The sequence below is a fragment of the Euleptes europaea genome, chromosome 4, assembly GCF_029931775.1.
Source record: "Euleptes europaea isolate rEulEur1 chromosome 4, rEulEur1.hap1, whole genome shotgun sequence".
Classification (NCBI taxonomy): domain Eukaryota; kingdom Metazoa; phylum Chordata; class Lepidosauria; order Squamata; family Sphaerodactylidae; genus Euleptes; species Euleptes europaea.
Genome location: NC_079315.1, coordinates 36,469,036 through 36,493,186, shown reverse-complemented (window position 1 = coordinate 36,493,186; position 24,151 = coordinate 36,469,036). Strand labels below are relative to the sequence as shown.

Sequence of the window (24,151 nt, the reverse complement as noted above, 5' to 3'; positions counted from 1 at the left end):
TTTCTCCAGGGGAACTGATCTCTTTAGTCTGGAGATCAGTTGTAGTTCAAGAATTCCAGGCCCCACCTGAAGGATTGCAACCCTACCGAGCACTGGTATTCAGAGATTAACTGTCTCTGAGGGTGGAGGTTCCTTTCAGTTAACATGGCTAGTAGCCATTAAAGGATCCATTCTCCATAAATCTATCTTATCCCCCAGAGTAAAATAGGAAGCCTACACTCCTTGGGAATGCCAAGTACACAAAGGAGAGCACATAGAGCTCTAGAATAGACTATCAACAATTATTCACCAGACTGCTTTGGTGGGGGGAGGGTGGGATATAAATATAATAATAAAATAAATAAGTTAAGTGGTCTCAACAAGCACACACGCATTCTTGAGCAACAACATCGTCTCGCCGACATTAGGATTCGGGGCATAGCCCATCAATGGTTGTGCTCCTTACAAGGTCAAGACAAAGGGTGGTGCTTAGAGAGGAGGTTTCACTGTGGTATCCTTTGGTGTGTGGGGTGCCACAGGGAGCAATCCTCTCCCCCATGTTAACGTCTATATATGCCCCTTGCCCAGCTTGTCTGGAGTTTTGGGTTGGGGTGCCATCAGTACGCTGATGACACTCAGCTTTACCTGTTGATGGATGGCCATCCGGACTCTGCCCCAGATGCACTGGCCAGGTGCTTGGATGCCGTGACTGGATGGTTGAGAAAAAACCGGCTGTAGCTGAATCCAGAAAAGACAGAGGTCCTATGGCTAGGTCAGGGTGGCTTGGAAACGGGGTGCCGGCTCCTGACTCCTGTCAGATTGCAATTAACATCTGCACTTGCTGTCAAGAGTGAGTGTGATCCTAGATGCCTCCCTGCCTAGGGAAGCTCAGGTCACAGCTGCGGTCAAGGTGGCTTTTTTCTATCTCTGCCAGGCCCGGCAGCTGGTGCCGTCTCTCCCGCCCTGACGTAGCTATGGAGATCAATGCGATAGTCACCTCTAGGCTGGATTACTGTAACTCTCTCTACATAGGGCTGCCCCCTGAGACTGATCCGGCAGCTCCAGCTGGTACAGAATGCAGTGGCGAGGCTCCTTATGGGAGCCTCGCTTCAAGAACACATACAGCCAGTGCCTCACCAACTGCACTGGGTCCAGCTGGAGTATTGGATCAAGTTCAAGGTGCTGGTTTTGACCTTTAAAGCCTTACACAGTGTGGGACCCTTGTATCTTTGGGGCTGCCTCTCCCGGTATACCCCCCCAAAGATTTCTACAATCTTGTGATAATAATTTGCTGGTGGTCCCTGGCCCTAAGAGTGTGCAGCTGTTCTCAACAACAGCCAGGGGTTTTTCAGCCCTGGCTCCAGCCTGGTGGAATGCTCTTCCTGATAACATCAGGGCCCTGCAGGACATTAAAGAGTTCCACAGGGCCTGAAAAACAGAGCTTTTCCAGCAGGCTGACAACTGAGGGCAGAGCACAGGTGTCATCAGTACTGGCCTCCCTACCACCCTCCTTTTGCTGTGTAAGATCTGAAATAGGGCTGTGCAAAAAAAAAAAAAAAACCCGGTAAATTTCGGGTTTGGGTTTATTGGGCCTGATTTTTTTCGGGAAACCCGAAATAATACTGGTAAATATGGGACTTCGGCTTTTTTCAGGTTTATTGAAAAAATGTGGCCCGTTGAAGCCCATGGGGTCTTTTTGCTGTTCCTGGGGGGCATTTTTGCAGGTAGAGCCCCCAAATTCACAGCACAGCTGCAAGGGATTCTCCTTGCAAGAACTACCAAGTTTGGCGAAGTTTGGATCAGGGGATCTGAAGTTATGGGGTCTGGAAGGGGTCGCCCCCCTCCATACAGAAGCTAGTCAGATTCTCTGATCCTTGCCTAGATGCTTATGCTTTTCTATGGAGGACTCCCTGACCCAATCTTCACCAAACTTTGGTATTCGTGCAAGGAGAGTCCCTTCAAGCTACCCTCAACATTTGGGAACTCTACCTCCAAAAATGCCCCCAGGAGCTTCACAAAAAATCCCCCATAGCTTCAATGGTGGGAACTTTCAATTAGCTACTTCCTCTCCACATCATGTCTATGTTGCAAGTAGCATTTTATTGTTTAAATAGTTTAATGATAATTCTACTTTGATATATGGTTTTATATCCTGACTTTGGCTGGGAAGGGCGGGCTAGAAATTGAATAAATAAATAAAGAAGATAACCAACTAGGCCAAACCATTGTTGTGATTTTTTTTTAAGGTGAATATATCTCCACCAGAACCCAAGAGTAAAGGCATGCTGTGGCTCTGATTCACCAAAAGAGTTTGACAAACACTGACATGAAATGGAAAATAGCCTAGCACAACCCAAACCTAAAACCTGGATTTCCAGACCTTTCCACATGTTAAGCCTTAGTGGCCTGTATGGCCCCTTCCAACTCTATGATTCTATCAACAAGAGGTGTGGCTGCTTCTTGGATGCTGTTACATCTTCCCTTACTGCTGGCTAATCAAAAAGGGCAAGTCACCAGAATGAAGCAGCTTTCTCACACAACCAGGGAACTTCAGCTCTTGCACATTAGTTTCTCAACACACCAAAAATGTCACTTTGACATTAAATATTTACATAAAACAGACACCTGAAGGTATCTATTTCCACTCTGTGTAACTTTTACAATCTCATGGAAATGTCTGGAACCACATATTCTGTTTAGTCTGAGGACCTTTCAACATAAACAGCTTTTGGCACAGTAAATGAGCATTTGTTTCCTATTTGTTGAATACAGTCGATACCTTTTTGCCAAAAAGTAGCAGTTCTGTTTTAAAGATGTGCTAGGACCAGTGGTGGAGAATGGACCAGAAAATGGGACCTTCCAGGGATGGAGCTGTAATGCAGGCCCTCTGATGAGCTCACTGGATTACTGGCTCTTCCCTGCACTGAATCCTTCCCCACAACCTGATTACCTTCATACCCATGTGCCTGTTTTCGGTTTATTCAGACCTTAGTTTACCTCTTGATCTGCAATTCTGATTTTGCCTTTCAGATCACCCACCTTGACTCACCGTGCACTACTGGATCTTTCCAATATGCCACAGAATAGTGCATTTCCCAAGTGCTCAGTACAAATGTGGGAATTTAGGAAAACAGGATACTTTCCCAGCCAATGCAGGTTTCAGTAGCAAAACTGGCCTAGGAGTGTGCAAGTCTTGGCAGAATTGTGGCCACTGGCTGGATATTGTCTGCAATGTAATTACTGACAAGTATCACAGTTTTCTCCCTCCACCCATCAATGTTTGAGTCTCTTGTTATCATGAAAAGCCCTTTGGATGGCTGTATGTTCTCAGTGCATGACTCCTATGCAGAAGCATACATCTAATATCCCTGCTGCAGCAGATGAGAACAACATTATCACCTACACGAAGGTGGGATACTGTGCTTTTGTCACCAAAGTGGCTTTCCCATTCTATCTGACATGGGTCACTTCCAAATCCAAATGATTCCCCAAATGCAAGAACTCTTTTTGCTTGAAAAATGCACAGACTTCAAGAATAGGACAGCCGTGGCTCATCACTCCCATCCTCTCCAGATCTCCTGGCCACATTTCCCAAATGTATATCCTTACTTGCAATTATTCCAGCATTTAGGAAACCTACATTAGAAGCAACCCATAAACAGAAAACTCTCTGGTCTGAGATTGATGCAGATGGCCATCTTGTGTGGCATTTACACAGCTTTAGGCACACACTTCCACAGGCTCCGGTTGAAATTAAGCTCTGGATAATGACGAATGAACTTGAAACAGGTTCCCCCCCCCCATACAAAGTAGCACTTTTAAAAGCGCTTTGATGGGAGATTACTTTGCAGACAGAGAAGATAAACTGGACACAATGAATAGACATTGCTTTTTTTAAAAAGATACTCTCTCTCATTTCCCAGTCTCCAGCAACAAGGAAAACCCCCTAATACACAGCCCCAAATAAATTAACCATCATGCATAAAATCCCTGCCACGCAGCTTAGCAAAGTGCAGAATTAAAGAGGCTCGAATATTTAAATAGACTACTGAAGGCTCAGCCTCTTGCACATAAGTAAAATTATCCTGGAGGTGCTTCAGACAATAGCAGTTTCCCCCTCCGTGCTCTGCAACCAAGCGGTCTGACTGCATTTTACCCTCACCCCCTCTGCACCCACTGCAGACCACCCACTCAGCCAGGAATACACAAACCACATGGGCTAGGAATGTCTGCAGTGTGCCCAAATCAATATCAGCATTACAACCTTATTACTGGGACAGCCTGGCTTTTAGCACAACTCCTTTGTTTTCTCTTTTCTTCTCTCTTTTGATTTCTCTCTCCCCCCCTCCCAATTTCTTAATAGTATGTATATATACAGCCTTTTCTTTCATTTAAGGGAATATAATTAAAAGGGAAAGAAGCACAGTGACAACTTTCTTTCAATCAAAACCTTGCTTTCTGCCGACATATTATTAGAAACATGTAGTTGACAACTTTACAGTCGAGTCCCTGAGTTATATTCTTGCCAAGAAGTAATAAAAGTTGTCATGGGAGATATAGGGCATTAAGAAAAAAGAACCGTTTTTTACAAAACACATTAAAGCACAGAGCATAAGGGAGCATGGTATGTAATCCATTCAAGACCAAAAAGAAAGGCAAACGCATCCATTTTTTTCAGTTACATGTTCAACGTCAAGAAAGAGGAAAGAGCATAAAACATTTGAAAGACAAAATCAAAACAAATCCCTTCTGTTTTGTACAACTGCACGTTTACAGCTTACACCCATTTATCAGTCTCTTGGATTTATAAAATGGATGTTCACAGCTCAAATCTCTGGTACTCCCTTCATTCTCAGGATAATTCATGTTTCTGTAACCTGGCTAAGTCAAATTAAATTTGCTGACACAGTTCACATCTAGTGTCAGATCTGTGTGCGCCATCATTTCCTTCAGTGCATGGATCTGATGTTGTTAGCGGTTCAAACATTACATTATTAGTTGGGATGGACAGAGTGGTATTTGAATTATGCTTGAATTGGATTTGCTCATTACAAATCATTGTAATAAACAAAGTCCAAATTGGTTTTAGAAAGGCGAGGATTTGATTCTTCAGCGATTCAAACTCAGGCATCCCAAATTACTGTGCTTTATTTCTGATCAGCAGCATTCTTTATACATGTACTACGTAGTTCTACGTAGGGATTTTTTTCTTACAGGAATTTCTGTCTTATGATTGTGATAGTTAAATACTGGAAATATCTACTATACAAACCTGGATTATACTGATTTAACTGCCACGGCTTTCCCCAAAGAACGCTGGGATCTTCATTTAAAAGTGCTGCTAGAGATCCTCGAAACTCCCACACAGAACTTACACCTCTCCAGTAGGGTGAATGATGAACAATCTAATCTGGGGCCTAGTAATTTGAAATCATGAATAGTAGAGTCTGGAGATGGTAGAACAGACAGAACCACTTTAGCCTACATGGTGGTGTTTTTTTTTAATGTTTTTGAATGCTACTTAGGGCAAAAACATCCCCATAAGAAGGGAACTAACGTATGGTGGAAGCAAGCCCTGCCCTCTCTCTGCTGTGTTCACTTTTTGTTTGTAAGGCTTTACTGATAGAAGAGAGCATTCAAAACATGATTCCATCTGCCATACAAAGCCATTCTAGTACCTCAGAATCTAGCGTTTTTCTGCATTCACATAGCCTGATACAGATATGACTATAGGGTTGCCAACTCCAGTTGGGAAAATCCTTGAGATTTCAGAGGAGGGCCTGGGAAGATTCACGGGGATGCGTAATACCACAGAGTCCTCCCTGCAAAGTTCCATTTCATCCAGTGGAACTGATCTCTAGTTTGGAGAACAGTTGTAATTCTGGGAGAATTCCTGGCCCCTCTGGGGGTTGGTATCCCTACATGCCTCTGACACGTCTGCAAATATGAATTTAAGTTTGCTTTGATTTATATTTGTTAGCACTAATTCCCAGAGGTATTCTTGGGGGGAAATCTCCTTGATGTACAGGCGTTTAAAGAATATAAAGTTGACTTTCTTTATTCTTTGTTCCATTTGATGCAGTAGTGGTACTTACAAATTGCAGCTCCATTTCCTGGAAAAATGCCACAACTTATGCTAGGAAGTAAGCTTTAATATTTAGAATAAAGACCATTGTGTCCCCGCTATGTAGTAATTAAGGGTTCAGACAAGGAAAGCATTTTGCACTTTGTGATGTTTTGGCTGTTCTTGCAGGCAGCTTGTTTTCAAAGCTCTTCCTATGGTTAAGGGTCTGTCATCACTTCCAGCAATACGTTTCATTACTGTGTAATGCAACCTAAGTGCCAACGTACATATTTATATTATAGACAGTAGATGCTCTGTTCTATTTTGAATGTGTATCTCCATATCTTCCACACTTAGAACAAATGGAGTGGTCAAAAGTGACTGAGTCAAGAACAATAATCAGAAGCCTACATCAAGAAGCATGGAAGGCAGTCAGCTGTTATGTATAGAGGAAGATCAGGTGAAAACAAATTTGCTGAAACAAACACTATTAATAATTACAAGGAAGCAGATAGAAGAAAAAGCACCAAGCCATGAAAACACAACTCAATAAATTATGCAAATCAAAAGATTTATAAAATGCAACTACATGAGCTGAGTTTCTCTACAACTATGCTCAGTTTTCAGTGACATGTAAACATTACAATGTTCTCTAGGCTGCACCCATAATTTCTTCTCTGTTCAGATAAATGTTTAAAGATAGATTATTTTAAACTATAGTAGTATGTCTTGGTATGTGCTGGAAGGGCTAAACTGAACGATACTTTAAGTTCATTGTTACAAACAAGTATGCATTTGACTCTCCCCCTTCCTTACCACAACTTCTAGTACCCTGTGTGCTGACAACATTGCGTTCTGTGTTTTTGTACTTCTGTTCCACTTTGGCTATCGCTAGGAGTCACAGAATATTGTGATGTCAGGACACAGTGTTGGGGCATGGGAGGAGAAGCTAGCCATTTAGCTGCCAGTATCATTGGCAGTTGCCTTTTCAAATAATGTCTAATGTGATCCAAACCTTTTAAAAAAGCTCAAATACTGGCATACCCAAGTTGTACCTTATGGCATCGCACTAACCACATCCATTTTTCAGTGGTTCAGATTTTTATGATGAATCCTGTGTCTGATTCCATTCTAAACTCCAGATTAGCATTGTATAAAATCCTGAATGACTGAATCTTTCAAAGTGGTTAATTTGAAGGGGAGGGAACACACAGAGAGATACACACGCCCTTGGACTTGAAAACGCTGCTTATTAATTCCAGATATATGGCAAGGGACTGTGGTACTCTGCATATGCTTCAACATACCCAGTTTTGTATCATCACAGGTCCCAGATGTGAGCTCTGGCACTAAATGGACATTTCTAAGGCTAAGCTCCTATTCAGACAATACACTGTTCATTTGCTGAAAGGATAATGTAACTGACGCAAAGGTTAGGCATGCATGCTGTAATGTTTTAACGAGTCCACACACACACCAACAAAACCCTCCTTCATGCAGTCTAGAGACTGGTTTCTATGGCAGAGAAATATGACTATATGGAATTAATTGAAAAATGATTTATTTTGTTTCAGCATACAAAATAACTAAGGTTTTTTTGTTTTTGTTTTTTAAAAAGGACACCACTTACCAGCTCTTATTCTACCAGAATTTTGTGGAAAACACCCTTCACTTTCAACACATACAAATGCAGCTGAAATGTGTTTATTCCATCCTCAGGCTCATCCATCTAGAGAACTAACATGTTTATAAGGATGACTGATGAGCTACATGCAAGTCAGAGTTAAGAGTCTACTGTAACTGCAGTAATCTTCCCTTTACATAGTTAACCCCTCCACCCCCACAAATTCTGTACATCAGCTACTATTTTTTGCAGCTCCAAGGACTTATTTTATCAGTTAAAAACACAAAATTAAAAAAAAAATCAACAGGGACTTTCCAGTATCTATTAAAAAGTTAAGTGGGGCTGTGCTCCTTCCAACACCCTCTTTAGAGTTTTTGCCACAAAATTTAGTTAGAAAAGTAAAAAATGGATCCCCCAAAAGTACACATTTTGCATTGAACTGAAATGAAACATGTCAACTGTGTGCTATTAAAAAAGTGAAAATTAGCCTTTAGATTTTCAAATGTTTCATATAAAAAATGTTGACAAAAATGTAAAAAACCCAAACATCCCCCTGCACACTTCAACATCACATCATATGCTTGATGTCAAGAGATTTCAAAAACCTCCCACCCGTTTCCCTCCCACCTAACAATTGCACATTAATTAACATGTGGACTTAAAAAGAACATAACGCTTCAAGTATGTTTCATGCCAATCATCAATAAGAGTCATAACATTACTGAAGAAAAGTACACTTGTTCTTTCGGAAGCCTGAGAAAGACTTTCCATAGATTATGGTCAAATAACATTTTAATTTAAAAACAAACACACACACACACACACACACAAACGAAAAGAAATCATTTCTTTGGACTTAAAGAAACAGTGTTAAGAATTCCCATTTGATTATGAAGAAACACCCCCTAGTTGGAACCTAGTACTATGCAACTGCACAAAAACATGTGCACGGAATAAAAATAAACTCTCAAATGTTACTGTAGATTGACTCTGTAGCCACAGAGGACATCTGGCAAGGAAGCAGACTGGAAATATACTGGCCTCTCCAACACAGACTTGCCTTAAGGCTGGTTCAGCGGACCCAAGTATTTCTTAAGCATCTTTCATTCAGCTAAAAGAATTAATAGCATCTAGGAAGGGAAACTTAGAAAAGGGTTTCTAACTTGCTTTAATAAACATATTTGTGTCTCATTTTAATTGAAAAGAAATACTTCTGGAAATTGGGGCTGCCGAGTTTAATTGCTTGGTTAAATTAACCAATTAAACTCCTTTAAGTTGATTTTTAAAAGTGCCCTCAATTAAAGGGACAGCATATTTATAACAATTAAATCATGTTTAACATAGTTACCCAAAAAACCACAGATGGAAGGTGTTGCCCTAGAACAGGTATTGTCTTCTCTCACATGAGAGGGAATATTTCTTCTAAGGAGTTGCTTGTGGTGATATATGCTTGCACCAGCTAAAAACAAAGCAGGCTTTTTTGACTTTAGAACTATTATTTATTCACATGCAAAGTTATGTAGTTTTATTTGATTAATCTATTAAGAGTAATAAATTAATCGACTAATGTCTTTTATTGGGTGACAACCCTTCTGTAGAAGCATATAGGGTACCAAACAAGTGCTGAAAACTGGAAGCCGTTTCCCAATGTTGTTGTTTGACAACAGTTTAAATGGGGGGGGGGGGATTTTGCATTTAGCAGATAGAAAAGAGCTGGACTCAAAATCTAAATAGACCATATGTTGTAGGATTAAAGAAAAAATATATGCCCCCACCCCTTTGTAACAAGAGTTTGGACTGCATATTCCAGGCAGCTGAGTGCTGGAATGCTTAGCAATAAATGCCTCCAAATTAAGGGCTTTCTACAACAACCCCACAGAAAACTGGACAGGTGTTCCTGTTTTAATAACAGTCCTCTTGAGTGCCTTCACTTCTATAGATATCTAATGTAACATTAAAAAAGAAAAAAAAAACAGACACAAAGATGTTGATGGCAAATACAATGTTGAGTTCAGGATAGCAGTCAGTAACACTTCTCTTTAATAAAATGTCCTAATGGTTTATTGACTAAGGCTAGAAAAGCAAGTCATGATCCTATTTGGTGCATTTTCTACCATGATCAATTGGTCCATGATCAATACATGATTACAGCCTGGGGACCCATTCGGCTGCAGCAGACGGAACATAATAAAATACGAGAGAAAGAAAATTGGGCCGCTTTTGGCCCCGCTTCCTCAGTCTGTATTCTTGTTTCTGGTGACTGTGGAAGTGGGAAAACAAGACAGTAGTTATTTTTGCTTGGTTTTTTTTAAGTGAATAGTAAAAGGGTCAGGAAAAAGTGGCATTGAAAGGAGAGTAAGGTCAGAAGGCTTGTGACGGTGGTGGCTCTGCATCAAAGGATCGTAAGCGGTGCACGAGAACTTGTAACATCTGGTAGTGTCATTCCCTCAAGGACTTTAGAATATAGGTATGCAATAATAAATAGATCAGTTATGTAATAAGGCAGTGTGTTGAACATGCATTCGTCTTGTGGCCTGGAAAACCACAGAGAGAGATACATGATACCATAACACATTCATTAAGTGTTTTTTTTTTTCAAGGCTATCCAGGCTAACTCTTCCAGAGCATTTCCTTGGTGAGAAGAGCAATCCTCTGAGGCTTGTCACTTTTCTTCTCCTTTATTAAGAGATGATGACTGGCTTTAACAAAAAATAAAGCTGAAGAGAGTTGGCTGACTTTTTTTGCCATTTTGGTTGCATCACTCTGAATGTTTTATTTCTTTTTTTAAAAAGAAAAAGATCACAGTATTTTGACGCAGCCACAAGTTGTGTCCTCAGGATGCCCCAGATGTTTCCAGGTAACTCTGTAATTTTCTAACTGTAGTTTTGTCCAGTGAACAAAGGTCAAAGTCAAAGGTTGTGTTTGTGATATGAAAATGTCCTGTTTCTTCTATGAGGTTTACAATCTGTCATGTAAAAAACAAAGAGAATATGTTACAATTTAAATTCTGATTCTCTCTTCCACGGAATATACAATGTGAACCTGCTCACTGATGCCATGGTCTGAGAAGGCCTAGCTCTAGATGCCACCATATCTTTGAAGGTGAAAGGGGGACCCCCCTTTTGATTGTGGCACCTTATTCTCCCTTATCAAGTGAAGTCTACCAGGCTTCAGAATGAAGGCAGAAGGTAAAGGCTGTCTTATTCTGGTGGGAACTTGAAGGGCAAAAGCCCTAAACCTTTCTGGACCTAATCACTAATTCAAAATCTTAATTTGCATAAGATTTTTCCTGCCTGTAATCTCATTTAAAAGTAGATTGTCAATTCAAACAGAATGCTGATATGGCCACATAGTCTAATGGTCTAGTCCAACTAGCACTCTCCAGGATCTCAAACAAATATCTTTACAAGTCCACTTAAAACAATTCGCAGCCATCACTGCCTGACATGAAATGCTGTAATAGATACTCGTTCCCTCTCAGTAAATGAATCCTGGTTTTGGTTTCAGCTTTAAGCAGAAATCTTTTCCTCTGAACTGAACTGTGCCCATTCAGTCTTCAAAAAACAACAACAATGTGCATATATTGTTTTGCTTCAAATGGTACAGTGAGGGAAAAAAGTATTTGATCCCCTGCCCGTTTACCCTCTGACGAAGAAATGACCAGTCCATAATTTTAATGGTAGGTCTATTGTAGCTGTGAGAGACAGAATAACAACAGGAAAACCCCCAGAAACCCAGAAGACAAAAGTCAGAGATTGCATTATAATGAGTGAAATAAGTATTTGATCCCTTTGCAAAAGATGACTTAGTACTTGGTGGCAAAACCCTTGTTGGCAATTACAGAGGTCAGACGTTTCCCGTAGGTGGCCACCAGGTTTGCACACATCTCAGGAGGTATTTTGTCCCACTCCTCTTTGCAGATCCTCTCCAAGTCAGTAAGATTTCGAGGCTGATGTGTAGCTACTCGAACCTTCAGCTCCCTCCACAGATTTTCGATGGGATTAAGGTCTGGAGACTGGCTAGGCCACTCCAGGACCCTAATGTGCTTCTTCTTGAGCCACTCCTTTGCTGCCTTGGCTGTGTGTTTTGGGTCATTGTCATGCTGGAATACCCATCCTCGACCCATTTTCAATGCCCTGGCTGAGGGAAGGAGGTGCTCACCCAAGATTTGACGATACATGGTCCCGTCCATCGTCCCTTCGATGCGGTGAAGGTGTCCTGTCCCCATAGTAGAAAAACACCCCCAAAGCATATGTCCCCCTCCATGTTTGACGGTGGGGATGGTGTTCTTGGGGTCGTAGGCAGCATTCCTCCTCCTCCAAACACGGCGAGTTGAGTTGATGCCAAAGAGCTCGATTTTGGTCTCATCTGACCACAACACTTTCACCCAGTTCTCCCCTGGGTCATTCAGATGTGCATTGGCAAACTGCAGACGGGCCTGTACATGTGCTGTCTTGAGCAAGGGGACCTTGCGGGCTCTGCAAGATCTCAGTCATTCACGGCGTAGTGTGTTACCAACTGTTTTCATGGTGACTATGGTCCCAGCTGCCCTGAGATCATTGACAAGTTCCCCCTGTGTAGTTCTGGGCTGCTTCATCACCGTTCTCATGATCATTGCAACTCCACGAGAAGAGATCCTACATGGAGCCCCAGACCGAGGGAGGTTGACAGTTAGGGTTAGGTTGTCACCTTCTCACCAAGCTGCTTGGCAATAGTCTTGTAGCCCAGTCCAGCCTTGTGCAGGTCTACAATCTTGTCCCTGACATCCTTGGACAGCTCTTTGGTCTTGGTCATGGTGGCTAGTTTGGAATCTGATGGATTGATTGCTTCTGTCAACAGCAGAACCCTAACCCTAACCTGGCTGGTTGATAGGGGATCAAATACTTATTTCACTCATTATAATGCACATCAATCTCTGACTTTTGTCTTCTGGGTTTCTGGGGGTTTTCCTGTTGTTATTCTGTCTCTCACAGCTACAATAAACCTACCATTAAAATTATGGACTGGTCATTTCTTCGTCAGAGGGCAAACGGGCAAATTTAGCATAAATCAAATACTTTTTCCCCTCACTGTAATTTTTAATCTACAATTCAATTACAGCTGGGCAAGAAAATTTCCTCTGATTCCAGCACTTTCTCCAAATATGGCACCAAATGGCTTAATCTATGAAATGCACTACAGTTGCAAGATCAGTTGTGTTAGTTTTTAATCATGAAGCTCATAGCAAACATTTTAAAAACTCTTTTCAAGTGTTCCAGAAGACTGAATTGTCCTCTTTCCATTACAGAAAGAAACTTCTTAAATGAAAATAAAGTAAGGTTGTAAACTGCATTACCCATAAAGATGCAGCACTGAACCAAGAAGCATGGAAAACTGATCGACATAATAAGAGAGGAAAGCATCCTTTAGCCACAGTTCACCTTTCCAGTACTATAAACCAGTGGTTCTCAACCTTTTTCCGACCGTGGCCCCCTTCTGACCTTGTTTCCTTCCTATGGCCCACCCTGCCTACTGGTAGAAAGGTAGCTATTTAAATGTTTTGTTTGTAAATAGCCAAGGAACAAAGAAGCATAAACAGCCACAAAAAATGCACACATGCAGTTCTTATTGGGAAACTAAAATTTACAAAAAATACCCCACAAAAAGGGAATACAACACGCTAATAAACAACAATGTTCACATACAAGGGAGAACAAAGCCTCTACCACGGTTGCACAAGATTACAGCGATACAAAAATCCACAGTTGCTAACGATGCATAGAAGTGCAATGAAGAAAGTCATGTGTTAGGTTTTCATGTGTTTCTGTTTTCTTCACTTCTCACTTCCCTCTGTGGCTCCCTAGTCTTGTGCCGTGCAATTTTCACCTGTGGCCCCCTTGGAATATCCTGCCCCCCCCAGGGGGCCATATGACCCCAGGTAGAGAACCACTGCTATAAATAACCAGTCTCATTTGTATATGCTTCTGAACAGAACTCCAATTGATTAGGAAATTTCAATGATAGACAGACAACTGTTACTTAAAATGGTATTATGCAACACCAGTTCTTTCCCCTGGCCACCCACATTTAAAATTCCATATCCCACCTACAGGAATCATCTTCCTCCTTCAATCTGTAATTCTGTGATTTGCTGATCCCACTAACAGTCCAATTAAGGTATGTTATGTCCTTTAGTTGTAGCTCTTCATTGCGCACAAGGCAGCAAACCACCTCCATCAGCCCCCTTGGCTCTCTCCAAAGGGAATCTATTTGTTCCCCATACAAATGCCAACTGAATCCTCCCACCTTTTTCCCTTTGCTTGCTAGAAACAAAAAGGAGAGAAACCATGCAAGACAGAGGAGGTGGCATCTTGCTTGCTCCCCCTTTCCCCATTTTTAGTAAGGGGGGGGGAGTAATAGAGGAGCTTGCTAGCCAACAGCCTTTTGCATTCTTGGAACTTCTGGTCAGAGTGTGAAGTGCAGAGGGGAGGAGGCAGGTATTTTGAATAATTAAATGAGGCAGGGGGGGAACAGCCTAGTGAAAAATGAAAAACAATCACTTGCACAGAATTGGGAAAAGACAGAAAGGTTGACTATAAAATTTTGGATTAATAAAGTCTGGGAGATAACAAAACCTTCTAACCCAGTGATGGCGAACCTTTTAGAGACCGAGTGCCCAAACTGCAACCCAAAACCCACTTATTATCGCCGAGTGCCAATGCGGCAATTTAACCTGAATACTGAGGTTTTAGTTTAGAAAAAACAACTCATACATTAACACCTTTTGCCTTATAGGAAAAACACAATAACAGAGCTTTCATTGATACAAACAACTTTTTATTGAAAGGTAAAAGTTTGCATTTGGCATGCCAAGCAGATGCTCTACCACTGAGCCATGGCCCTCTCTGTTCCTGGCACTCCATGTAGTCATTCCTTATGAGTGCCTGTATGTGAGAAGGCCCTGCAGCCAGGTGATGTAAACCATATTACAAAACCTAACCAGCTGTTTAAATGCCACTATGTTTTGTACACATGTAGCTGCCTTATACTGAATCAGACCCTCGGTCCATCAAAGTCAGTATTGTCTGCTCAGACAGGCAGCAGCTCTCCAGGGTCTCAGGCTGAGATCTTTCACATCACCTAATTGCCCAGTCCCTTGAACTGGAGATGCCAGGGATTGAACCTGGGGCCTTCTGCATGCCAAGCAGATGCTCTACCGCTGAGCCACGGCCCCTCCCCTCCTGGACAGCCGCGCCCAGCTGTTCGATGTTTTCAGAGCCGTGGGTGGGAAGGATTCCCCCCCGCCCATCAAAGATGAACATCCCGCGGCGGCACGGAGAATATGTCCCAGCGGCTGGGCATTGCGCCTCTCCTGCGTGGGAGAACCACAGCAGGATTGGGCCCTGACAGGCAGCAGCCTCAGCACCCCACGGTGTGGGGGGGCGGCAGCTGCAAACTCACCGCTCATGGGGGCGGTCTCACTCCCTCCTTCCCCCCTGACCACAGCAGGATTGGGCCCCAACAGGCAGCAGCTTCAGCACCCCAAGGTGGGGGGGCGGCAGCTGCGAACTCGCCGCTCGTGGGGGGAGGGTCTCACTCCCTCCTTCCCCCCGACCTTGCTTTGCCTTGCGGTGCGGGGCCGGCGCCAGCTTCCCAGTCCGTCCGGGCTCTGCAGCCAGAGCGCCAGGAAGGCGCGGCCAAGGCCTCCCTCCTGCAGAGCGGCGGCCGCCGCTTGCCCGCCTGAGACCCCCGGCCGCTCCCCCATCCCTGGAAAGGGCCCGAACCTTAGCCGAGCACCAGTGGGACCGATGCAGGGCGCCTTTGCCCTGCAGGCAGAGGGCTCTTTCTGCCAGGAACCCGGAAAGTCCTGGGAGGCCCTGCCCCTCACGGTGCCCTGGCGACAGAACCGACAAGCGGGATGGGCCTCCTCGCGTGCAGGAGTTCTTCCTGCCCTGAACCTTGACGGCCCGTCGGTGTCCCTGCTGCTGGATTTACAAAGGAGCAGCACCGCTGCCGGGCATGGGAGGGCCTCCGGGGGCGGCAGGCAGCTCCTGCCTCGGGCCAGAACCACGAGGCAAGCGGGAACCGCTAGGCTACAGCCTCCCCCATCAGGGGCGGGGCAGAGCCGGAAAGGCCAACGGCCTGGAGGAACTGCGTGTGCTGGCAGAGAGGGCTACGCGTGCTGGAACTGGCACGCGTGCCATAGGTTCACCAACACGGTTCTAACCTGATGGAGTTGGTCAGATTAAGAGATGGCCAAATTCATTAACCCTGTTTTTCAGTTAATTGGAAACATCTATTTGATTTTTGAGAAAAAGAACTCCCATTTACATTTTGATATTTTCAACTGTGCAACCTTTTTATAATAGGGCGTGTATGAGAGCAAATGAAATGTTATGGTACCAGTGGTACAAGTATGACTGTAGTAAGTATCATAATGATTTATAGTTTGCTTGTCTCACTGCATTGTGCTAAAACATATCTTTGTTTATTGTCTGATAATATCACTGGAAATGGAAAAGGACAGATGTTTACTCCTTAACTTGTTCCATTTACTCCTTAACTTGTTCCATGGATTTATAGAAATGTAAATAAGATACGTACTTTTATGTGATAGTATTTACTAAGATTTGAAATTTGTATAATATATCTCAAAATTTTACACACACACACAAATGAGAAAGAGTGCTAGCAGGCAAATCACGGGAGGCAACTTGACATCCTAGTAAGAAAGGATATTGATTGGGTGTTTGTGCAATTTTGTGCCCACCAAAATCAATGGACTTAAACTAGAATAACTGCATATTGCACTGTAAAAATATGTGCTCAATGATTGTGGCTATTTATTCCTAGCTGCCAAATCTCGTGTATTTCTGGATTACCAACAGGTAATAAAATTTCAAGCCAATATATGATATGAAACATTGCCTGACATTAACAGGCCAACCTGCTGAGAAGCATAATTTTTAAAATGGCCACCCACTCATGTTGTGATGTAACCTTCACTTAGCAGCAGTGGTTTATGTTGTAACTATAGCCACAACACTCAATGGCTAACATGGAAATAATTTCTGAGTTTCCTTCTGAGAGTTAAGAATCTAATCCCAATTGCTAACTCCTGTTTTACTTTGCTGCAACTGAATAAGACAAAGTTTAGAACAACTCAGAAGTTTTTTTTTAAGGAATTATATTTGATACGCGTGTTCTTGTGATACTATGCCAGAATGGGCCTTCTCCTAACTCCCACAATAATAAATTTCAGGAATTCAAAAGCATTTAGGAAGTGTTAACAGATGCATTTTTAAGCTATGCAAGGTTCTTAAAGGAAATGAGAAATTAAATCTCATTTGTTGATCGCTATCTATGCTTTTTAAACTCCTAGCTAAGAGCAACGTGAACATTTGAACCCCATTCTTCATCCTGGCCTCTTAGAAATACAGCTACAGCGTCAAGGCCACCTGGTACATCTGAGCAAGATGACCCTCCCCTCCAGTTTTAACAGAGGCACAAATATATAAAGATATAGCCAAGAAAGCTTTAGGGGCATTCTTGACCACCTGCCAAAGGGAGTTATGTTAATGCCTTTCATATTAGCACTCATGCTCTTAATCTATTGAAAAACATTGGCGTAAGAGTTAAGATTAAAGCTGTCAAGATTTCTGATTGCTAATGTAAAATACTTTAACTGGAGACTCAAGAAGCAAGGTCCCTGGGAGTCTTATTTGTTCTTGATAAAGCAAGCTGCACTTTATTGTTTTAAAGTATTCTGTTTATAAACTGTCATTCTCCCTTCAATTTCATTGCTATCTATCATACTGGAGCAATTTAAATGTCTTTACAGAACAAAGCATATATGAAGGGCTGAAAACCTTTAATACAGACCTTTTACAGGTCTACTAAGCTAACTTTAAGATATACATTATTTATTGCTATTTATTTTCCACACAGGTCATAAAATAGAACTCTCTTGGTTTACTTTTTGCATCCTACCAATCTAATATTTCCGTATATACTCGTGTATAAGCTGAGTTTTTCAGCCCCCCAAAAAGGCTGAAAAATCCCAACTCGGCTTATACACGGGTCAATACGGTAATTGGGCGGTTTCTCCTTCGGAGCCGCTGAATCGCGCTCCCGCCGGCCAGCTGATTCCCACCACCACCCCCCAGCGTTCCAGCGCGCTCCAGCTGATTCCCCCCCCAGCGCGCTCCAGCCGACCAGCGCGCTCCCCCACCCCCCCAGCGTGCTCCCCACCACCCCCCAGCGCGCTCCAGCGCACTCCAGCTGATTCCCCACCCCCCAGCACGCTCCCCCCGACAGCTGATTCCCCTCCACCCCCCCAGCGCGCTCCAGCTGATTCCCCACCCCACCCCCCCAGCATGTTCCAGCGCGCTCCAGCTGATTCCCCACCCCACCCCCCAGCTCCAGCGCGCTCCAGCTGATTCCCCACCCCACCCCCCCAGCACGCTCCCCCGACAGCTGATTCCCCCCACCCCCCCAGCGCGTTCCAGCGCGCTCCAGCTGATTCCCCCCCACCCCCCCAGCGCGCTCCCCCACCCTCCCCAGCACGCTCCCCCCCAGCGCGCTCCAGCGCGCTCCAGCTGATTCCCCACCCCACCCCCCAGCACGCTCCCCCCAGACAGCTGATTCCCCCACCCCCCAGCGCGTTCCAGCGCGCTCCAGCTGATCCCCCCCAGCGCACTCCAGCGCGCTCCAGCTGATTCCCCACCCCACCCCCCAGCACGCTCCCCCCAGACAGCAGATTCCCCCCACCCCCCCAGCACGTTCCAGCGCGCTCCAGCTGATTCCCCACCCCCCAGCGTGCTCCAGCCGACCAGCGCGCTCCCCCCACCCCCCAGCGCGCTCCCCCCACCCCCAGCGCGCTCCAGCTGATTCCCCACCCCACCCCCACAACACGGCGCCTTCTGCTGTGTGGCGGCAGCGGCAGTTTCTCCCCCCCCCCACCTCGCCCACCTCACCAGGGCTGGTCCTCCCGGTCTACAGCTGATCCGCGGGCCTCCAGCGGGCCTTCTCTGGGCCTCTTCCTCCCGCTCTAAAATGGCGGCCGCCATTTTAGAGTGCCGATTCGCCGCCTCTCCCGGTGAGTAGGGGGTTCAGGGGCTCTTCCTCCTCCCCCCCTTGGATGGCACTGGGGTCGGGGTGGGTTGGGAGGGCCCGGGAGGCTGGCAGGAGGGCGACCTGGGGCAGGGGCGAGACCATCCCTGCGCTCTAAAATGGCGGCCGCCATTTTAGAGCGCAGCATTACGGGTAAAGGGAATTTCTTATTGACCCTCGGCTTATATGCGGGTCAATAAGAAATTCCCTTTTCTGGCCTCAAATTTGGGGGGTCGGCTTATACTCGGGTCGGCTTATACCCGAGTATATACGGTAGGCTAAAAGTAAACAAGTAACCAAGGCCATCTTGCAAATTAAAACTGGACCTGGCTCTCCAACACCCAAATTCCTTAACATTTAGTCATTATGTTCCTGGTGCTGTGACCGCATACATGGATTGATCAAATGTAGCATGTTTGACCGGTATATGCAGTCAAACATAATGACTGAAAAAGGGCTACTAATCCACAACTCACCTATTGGCTCAGAAATCATCTGAAGTTAGGAAATAAAAATGTAATGAATTTAATCCAATGGCTGTCTTCCTTTAAAAAAGAGTCTTCCACCAATGAGGAAGGATTTGTCTATCAGAGGAATTCCCTCTTTAGCAAAAGGGATCCAGCCCAGAGATTTTATGTATCCTGTCTCTCAATATAGCATTTCCCAGAACACCTATGTGAACAGAATTTAAACTTCAATCCGATTTTCTTAAATGGCCCCAATGAGCAGTTAATTTGCATAATCAATATGAAGCATAGGTTCCTAAAAAGAATAAGGGCCATTTCATTCATTACATTTTTAGGCATACATCTACGTTTTGTATTAAGTGTATACATATTATTCAGATGTACTTGTCAGAGAACCAGGGCTGACTCTCTGCTAAGCATTCTCTTATTACAAACTTGGGTTTGTTATTGTGGGATAGTGCTAAATCTAGTTTGTTTTTCAACCAATATCTATAATTTATTCTAGTATTTTACAATCAGTTTTGGATTATGACAAAAATAGTACCTGAAGCAGCCTTTAGATACAGACTGTGAAACATCAATTTTTAATCATCTTGGTTACTTGGGAGACTTTTATTTAAAGAAAATTTGAAATTAGATGCCCTTAAGATCTTGTGGTGAAACACAAGAAGTTGAGCTTTGCCAATGAATAGCCATCACATTCAAAACAATCCTTAAAAATAAATTTAATATCAGATTCAAACTTTAACATAAAGAGAACAAAATTTTAATGCTGATTTAAGTTAAAAAACTGTAATTGTTTCTGTCAGTCACTTGCCAAACTCAGAGAAAATTATCACAACACAAAGCCTGCTTCTGTTGGGCAAAGAAAAATCTTATTATTTTTAGTATAAATTACACCTATTAAAGTCTACATTGTTGGATTACTAAAGTCTAAACACTAGAAGACCAAATCTAGGTTCTTGACTTTGACAAATTCAATATGTTTCATACAGAAAAGAGATCTTCTCACCTGTTGTAGTACATGCCTTTCCCTTAGTGTCATTAACCTTCTGTGGAGCTCAACTAATTCATCAAGATATGCCTGAAAATAAGTAATCCCAAAATTCAGACAAAACACACTTTGTTAAGTACTAAAACTTGGGTCACAAATGCATTTGTAATGTCATGTAAGTCCTGTGTGTACATGTTACAGTGAATGCACATACAATCTGTGTACAGTGAAAATTTCTCTTTGTACATCAGTTGAATAACTCTTATGTTATGCTCCATGTATGTACAGCTGAATGTGCTACATTTCTCCAGGTACTGGTGCCCAGTTTTAATTTTAAAGTGTACATACATTGACTCTTTCTCATGGTGTAAGTCACTTTGGGTCCTCATTGAGGGAAAAGGTGGGATATAAATGAATTAAATATAATTAATGCTGACATTATAATATAATATAAATAAATGCCAACAGAACATGCATTCAATGTAACATGTAAACAGGACTTGTTTTATGCAGTTCAAGAAACTGGTTAGGCACTGGGAATATGGAACAAGTTATCTCCTACTATACAAGTTTAATGTAAGGATACTAAAATTAAGAAATATGTAATAAAGATAATACTCCAACCACAGACTTTTATATATTGAAAGAGTAGATATTTCTAAAATATGTGAAGTATGTTTCTTGAAGATAATTTAAAGATTACTTTTTGCTAGCCATTTATACCTTATCACAATCGCCATTCTTTATCTGTTTATCAGATTTACTCTGTTTTACGGGACTCTTTACTTCTAGAATCTGGAAAGAAAAAAGAAAAAGTACATTATTTAAGGGCACTACAAGGCTAGATGAATAGCTACATTTCATAGTAAACAGCTGCTGAAATGCAAAGAATGAAAGACTATTAGAAATTCCATACCAAACCTCTTCATTGTCTAAGCATGTTTTTAGCTGCCTATTTCTCTAACCTTTGTGTTCCTGCTCCAGTCAAGTATCCTACAAAAACAATACTACAAAATGAAGTAAATGAAAAAGGAATGATAAGTCATTTTAAACACTGGAAAGGGCCTTTATGAACATTAACAAAATAATCAGTAGTAAGAGAAATAAGTGCTCATAACACTGTCATGTCAGAAATTAACAGTGATGATATTGAATCTGTATCATTTAATCACTTATTCATACATAAATATGCATGTTTTTGGAGATTTACTTAATGTGACGTAGATTCTGGGTGAAAATTTGAACAAATATTGCAAGCAAAATAACTTTTAGAGGAAGATACAGACACAATCTATGTGTGTTATTTAATTGATTTTTGTTAAAAAAATATTTATATCCTGCTTTTCTCCCCATCAACAGGACTCAAAGTGGCTTATATTAAATTTAAAAAGAAATACAATATCAAATCAGAAATAAAAATGGATATAAATAAAAGGAACCAATCCAGAACTTTCACTTATGGGCTACCAGAACAGAAAACAGAACCTTTATTGGCATTTACAGTAACAAAACAAACAGGTAAAGCAGCTAGATATGGATCTAAAAAATAATGAATACACAGTTCATCAGTAAATTTTATAATAAACAATTAAATGAGGGTTCCCCTCCTTCTTTCTCCCTCCTTTAGGACCTTGGCCAAGAACTCGGCTACTTGAGTGGTAACTTCGGAGCTTTTGTCATCCAATAAATGGCCTATGTGTCCAGTAGTCATTGCAGTAGTAAATTGAGGAAGAGAGCTAATTAAGCTGCATCGAAGCTGTGTGAAAAGTGGACAGTACAAGAGAATATGTTGTATTGTGTCAGGTTCTTTGTATTGACACCTACAACATCTTGCTTCGCATGGTATTCCCTTGTATCTACCACTAACAACAGCTGAAGGGAATATATTAAATCTGGCCAACAAAAATGCTCTACGGTGAGAGGGTATAGTTAAGTTAGAAAAATACTGGGCCATAGAGTTTATTTGATAAGAAAGGCCTAAAAAACGAGGGGAGCAGATACCTTCAGCACCGGCTTTTATTATTTGGGAATCGCTGTCCCATATCCTTTTTGGATTGTCCTAAAAATATATAATTCACTGGAATTGGACAAGGAATCAAGATCAATCCCGAGTGATCTGATCCTATTTAAGATAAGCTGAGACCATCTAGAAACAGTTGAGTCAGTATGCAAAGCTGCCAATAAACTACTTGGGGGGGATCGAAAATGAGAGCGTAACCAGTATTTGATAGTAGTGATCCAAGCACCAGATTCTATCGTGTGCAGTCCCAGCTCAGCGCACAGAGAAAAATAGCAAACAAAGTTTGTGACGCCAAGGATGCGTCTCAAAAAAAACTGCCCTGAGACGCTCCACTTCTTTATTAAAACCCTGGATCCAGACTGGGATTCCGTACAAAAGTTGCAGGATCACAGTGGCTTGGAAAATCTGTAAGGTGGCCAGAACAAAATGGTTACCCTTCTTATAGTAAAAATGAGTTATTGCAGCCATCTTATTTTTTGCCAAGGTAAGGGACTGATTACGGTGTGCAATCCATTTTAAATTATAATGAAAAGAGACCCCCAAATATTTAAACATTTTCACTTGTTCGATTTCTCTTCCCTCAATTTTCCAAACTGATTGCTTCCAAGTTTTAGAAAAGATCAGAATCTTGGTCTTATCAAAATTAATAGACAGGGAATTCTGTTTACAGAATAGGATAAAAGAAGCTAACAAACGTTTAAGACCCATCTTTGAAAGGGATAGGACTGCTGCGTCATCCGCATATAACAGAATAGGGACTTTCTCAGAGCTTAGCTTAGGTGCATGACCATCAGTATTAGCCAAAAAAGCAGGGAGATCTGAAATAAATAAATTAAATAAGGATGGTGACAGTACACAGCCTTGCTTTACACCCTTTGTCACCAGGATTTTTTGGGTTAAGAGGCTTCCCTCATAAAATCTAACTTGACAGGTATTGGATGTATGGAGGTTATGTAATAAAAACAAAAGGCGTTGGTCGAGGCCCATATGGCTTAGTTTCTCCCGTAAAATCTGTCTATCGATTGTGTCAAACGCTCTTTGAAGGTCGATAAAAGCAACATATAACTTTCCTCTAGGGAACTTAAGATATTTTTCTGCCAATAATGTAAGAACTGTGCAATGATCAGTTGTAGAATGGTTAGGTAAAAATCCAATTTGCTCTTTCCCTGGAAGATTATGAAGGGACATCCATTCAGATAATTTCTTGAGGAGATGCTTGGCATAGAGCTTTCCTATAATAGACAAAAGACTAATTGGTCTGTAATTTTCCGGTTTACTAGGATCACCTTTCTTAAACAATGGTATTATTATAGAATTCAGCCACGAATCTGGGAGGATACCAAATTTGTCTATCAGCGTGAAGAGGTGTGCGAGTGGCGGGGCCCACCAATTGGAATTACTCCTTAGGAGCTCTGCAAGAATACCATCAGGTCCCGGGGCTATGCCCAATTTTAAGCTAATAATACGTTCTCTCATCTCATCACAGGTGACAGGAGGCCATTCTGGTACATCAGGGGCTATAAAAGGTTCTCTGATAGAAACCCCTGGGGACTTCACATTAAAAACATTAGAATAGTGCGAAAACCAAGCCTGAGCATGAATTAAACTTGCAGAGTTGCCACCAACCGAATAATTAAGTCCTGAAATTAGTGACCAGAAAGCTTTGCTATTTTTACTATTAAATGCTTGGAATAACTGCAACCATTTCTCCATAGCAAAAGCATGTTTTTTTTCGGCTAGCAAAATTTGGTACCCCTTTCTCTTTTCGCAGTTCGCTGAGGGGACCCAAGGTAACAGGCCTGAGCGCATCAGCTTAAACAGATGGTGAAGCTCTTTTTTTGCCGCAAGGCATTCAACATCAAACCAGGTGCTATTTAGGCATTTAGAGGACCTACGACTAATTTGGTTGAGC

The 24,151-nt window shown here is 42.5% G+C and overlaps 1 protein-coding gene across 4 annotated transcripts in view; it reads right to left on the bottom strand.

The window, feature by feature from the left end:
* Positions 1–10,006: 10,006 nt before the first annotated feature.
* MLLT3 (MLLT3 super elongation complex subunit) overlaps positions 10,007–24,151 on the bottom strand; it is a 155,298-nt gene continuing 141,153 nt past the window's right edge. For all 4 annotated transcript variants that reach the window (XM_056848670.1, XM_056848673.1, XM_056848669.1 and 1 more), the window contains 3 exons: positions 20,943–21,014; positions 20,238–20,309; positions 10,007–10,632 (listed from right to left, as the gene is read on the bottom strand). In XM_056848670.1, the coding sequence (XP_056704648.1) occupies positions 10,501–10,632; positions 20,238–20,309; positions 20,943–21,014 (276 nt within the window). In that variant the 3' untranslated portion in view covers positions 10,007–10,500. The remainder of the gene's footprint in view (positions 10,633–20,237; positions 20,310–20,942; positions 21,015–24,151) is intronic.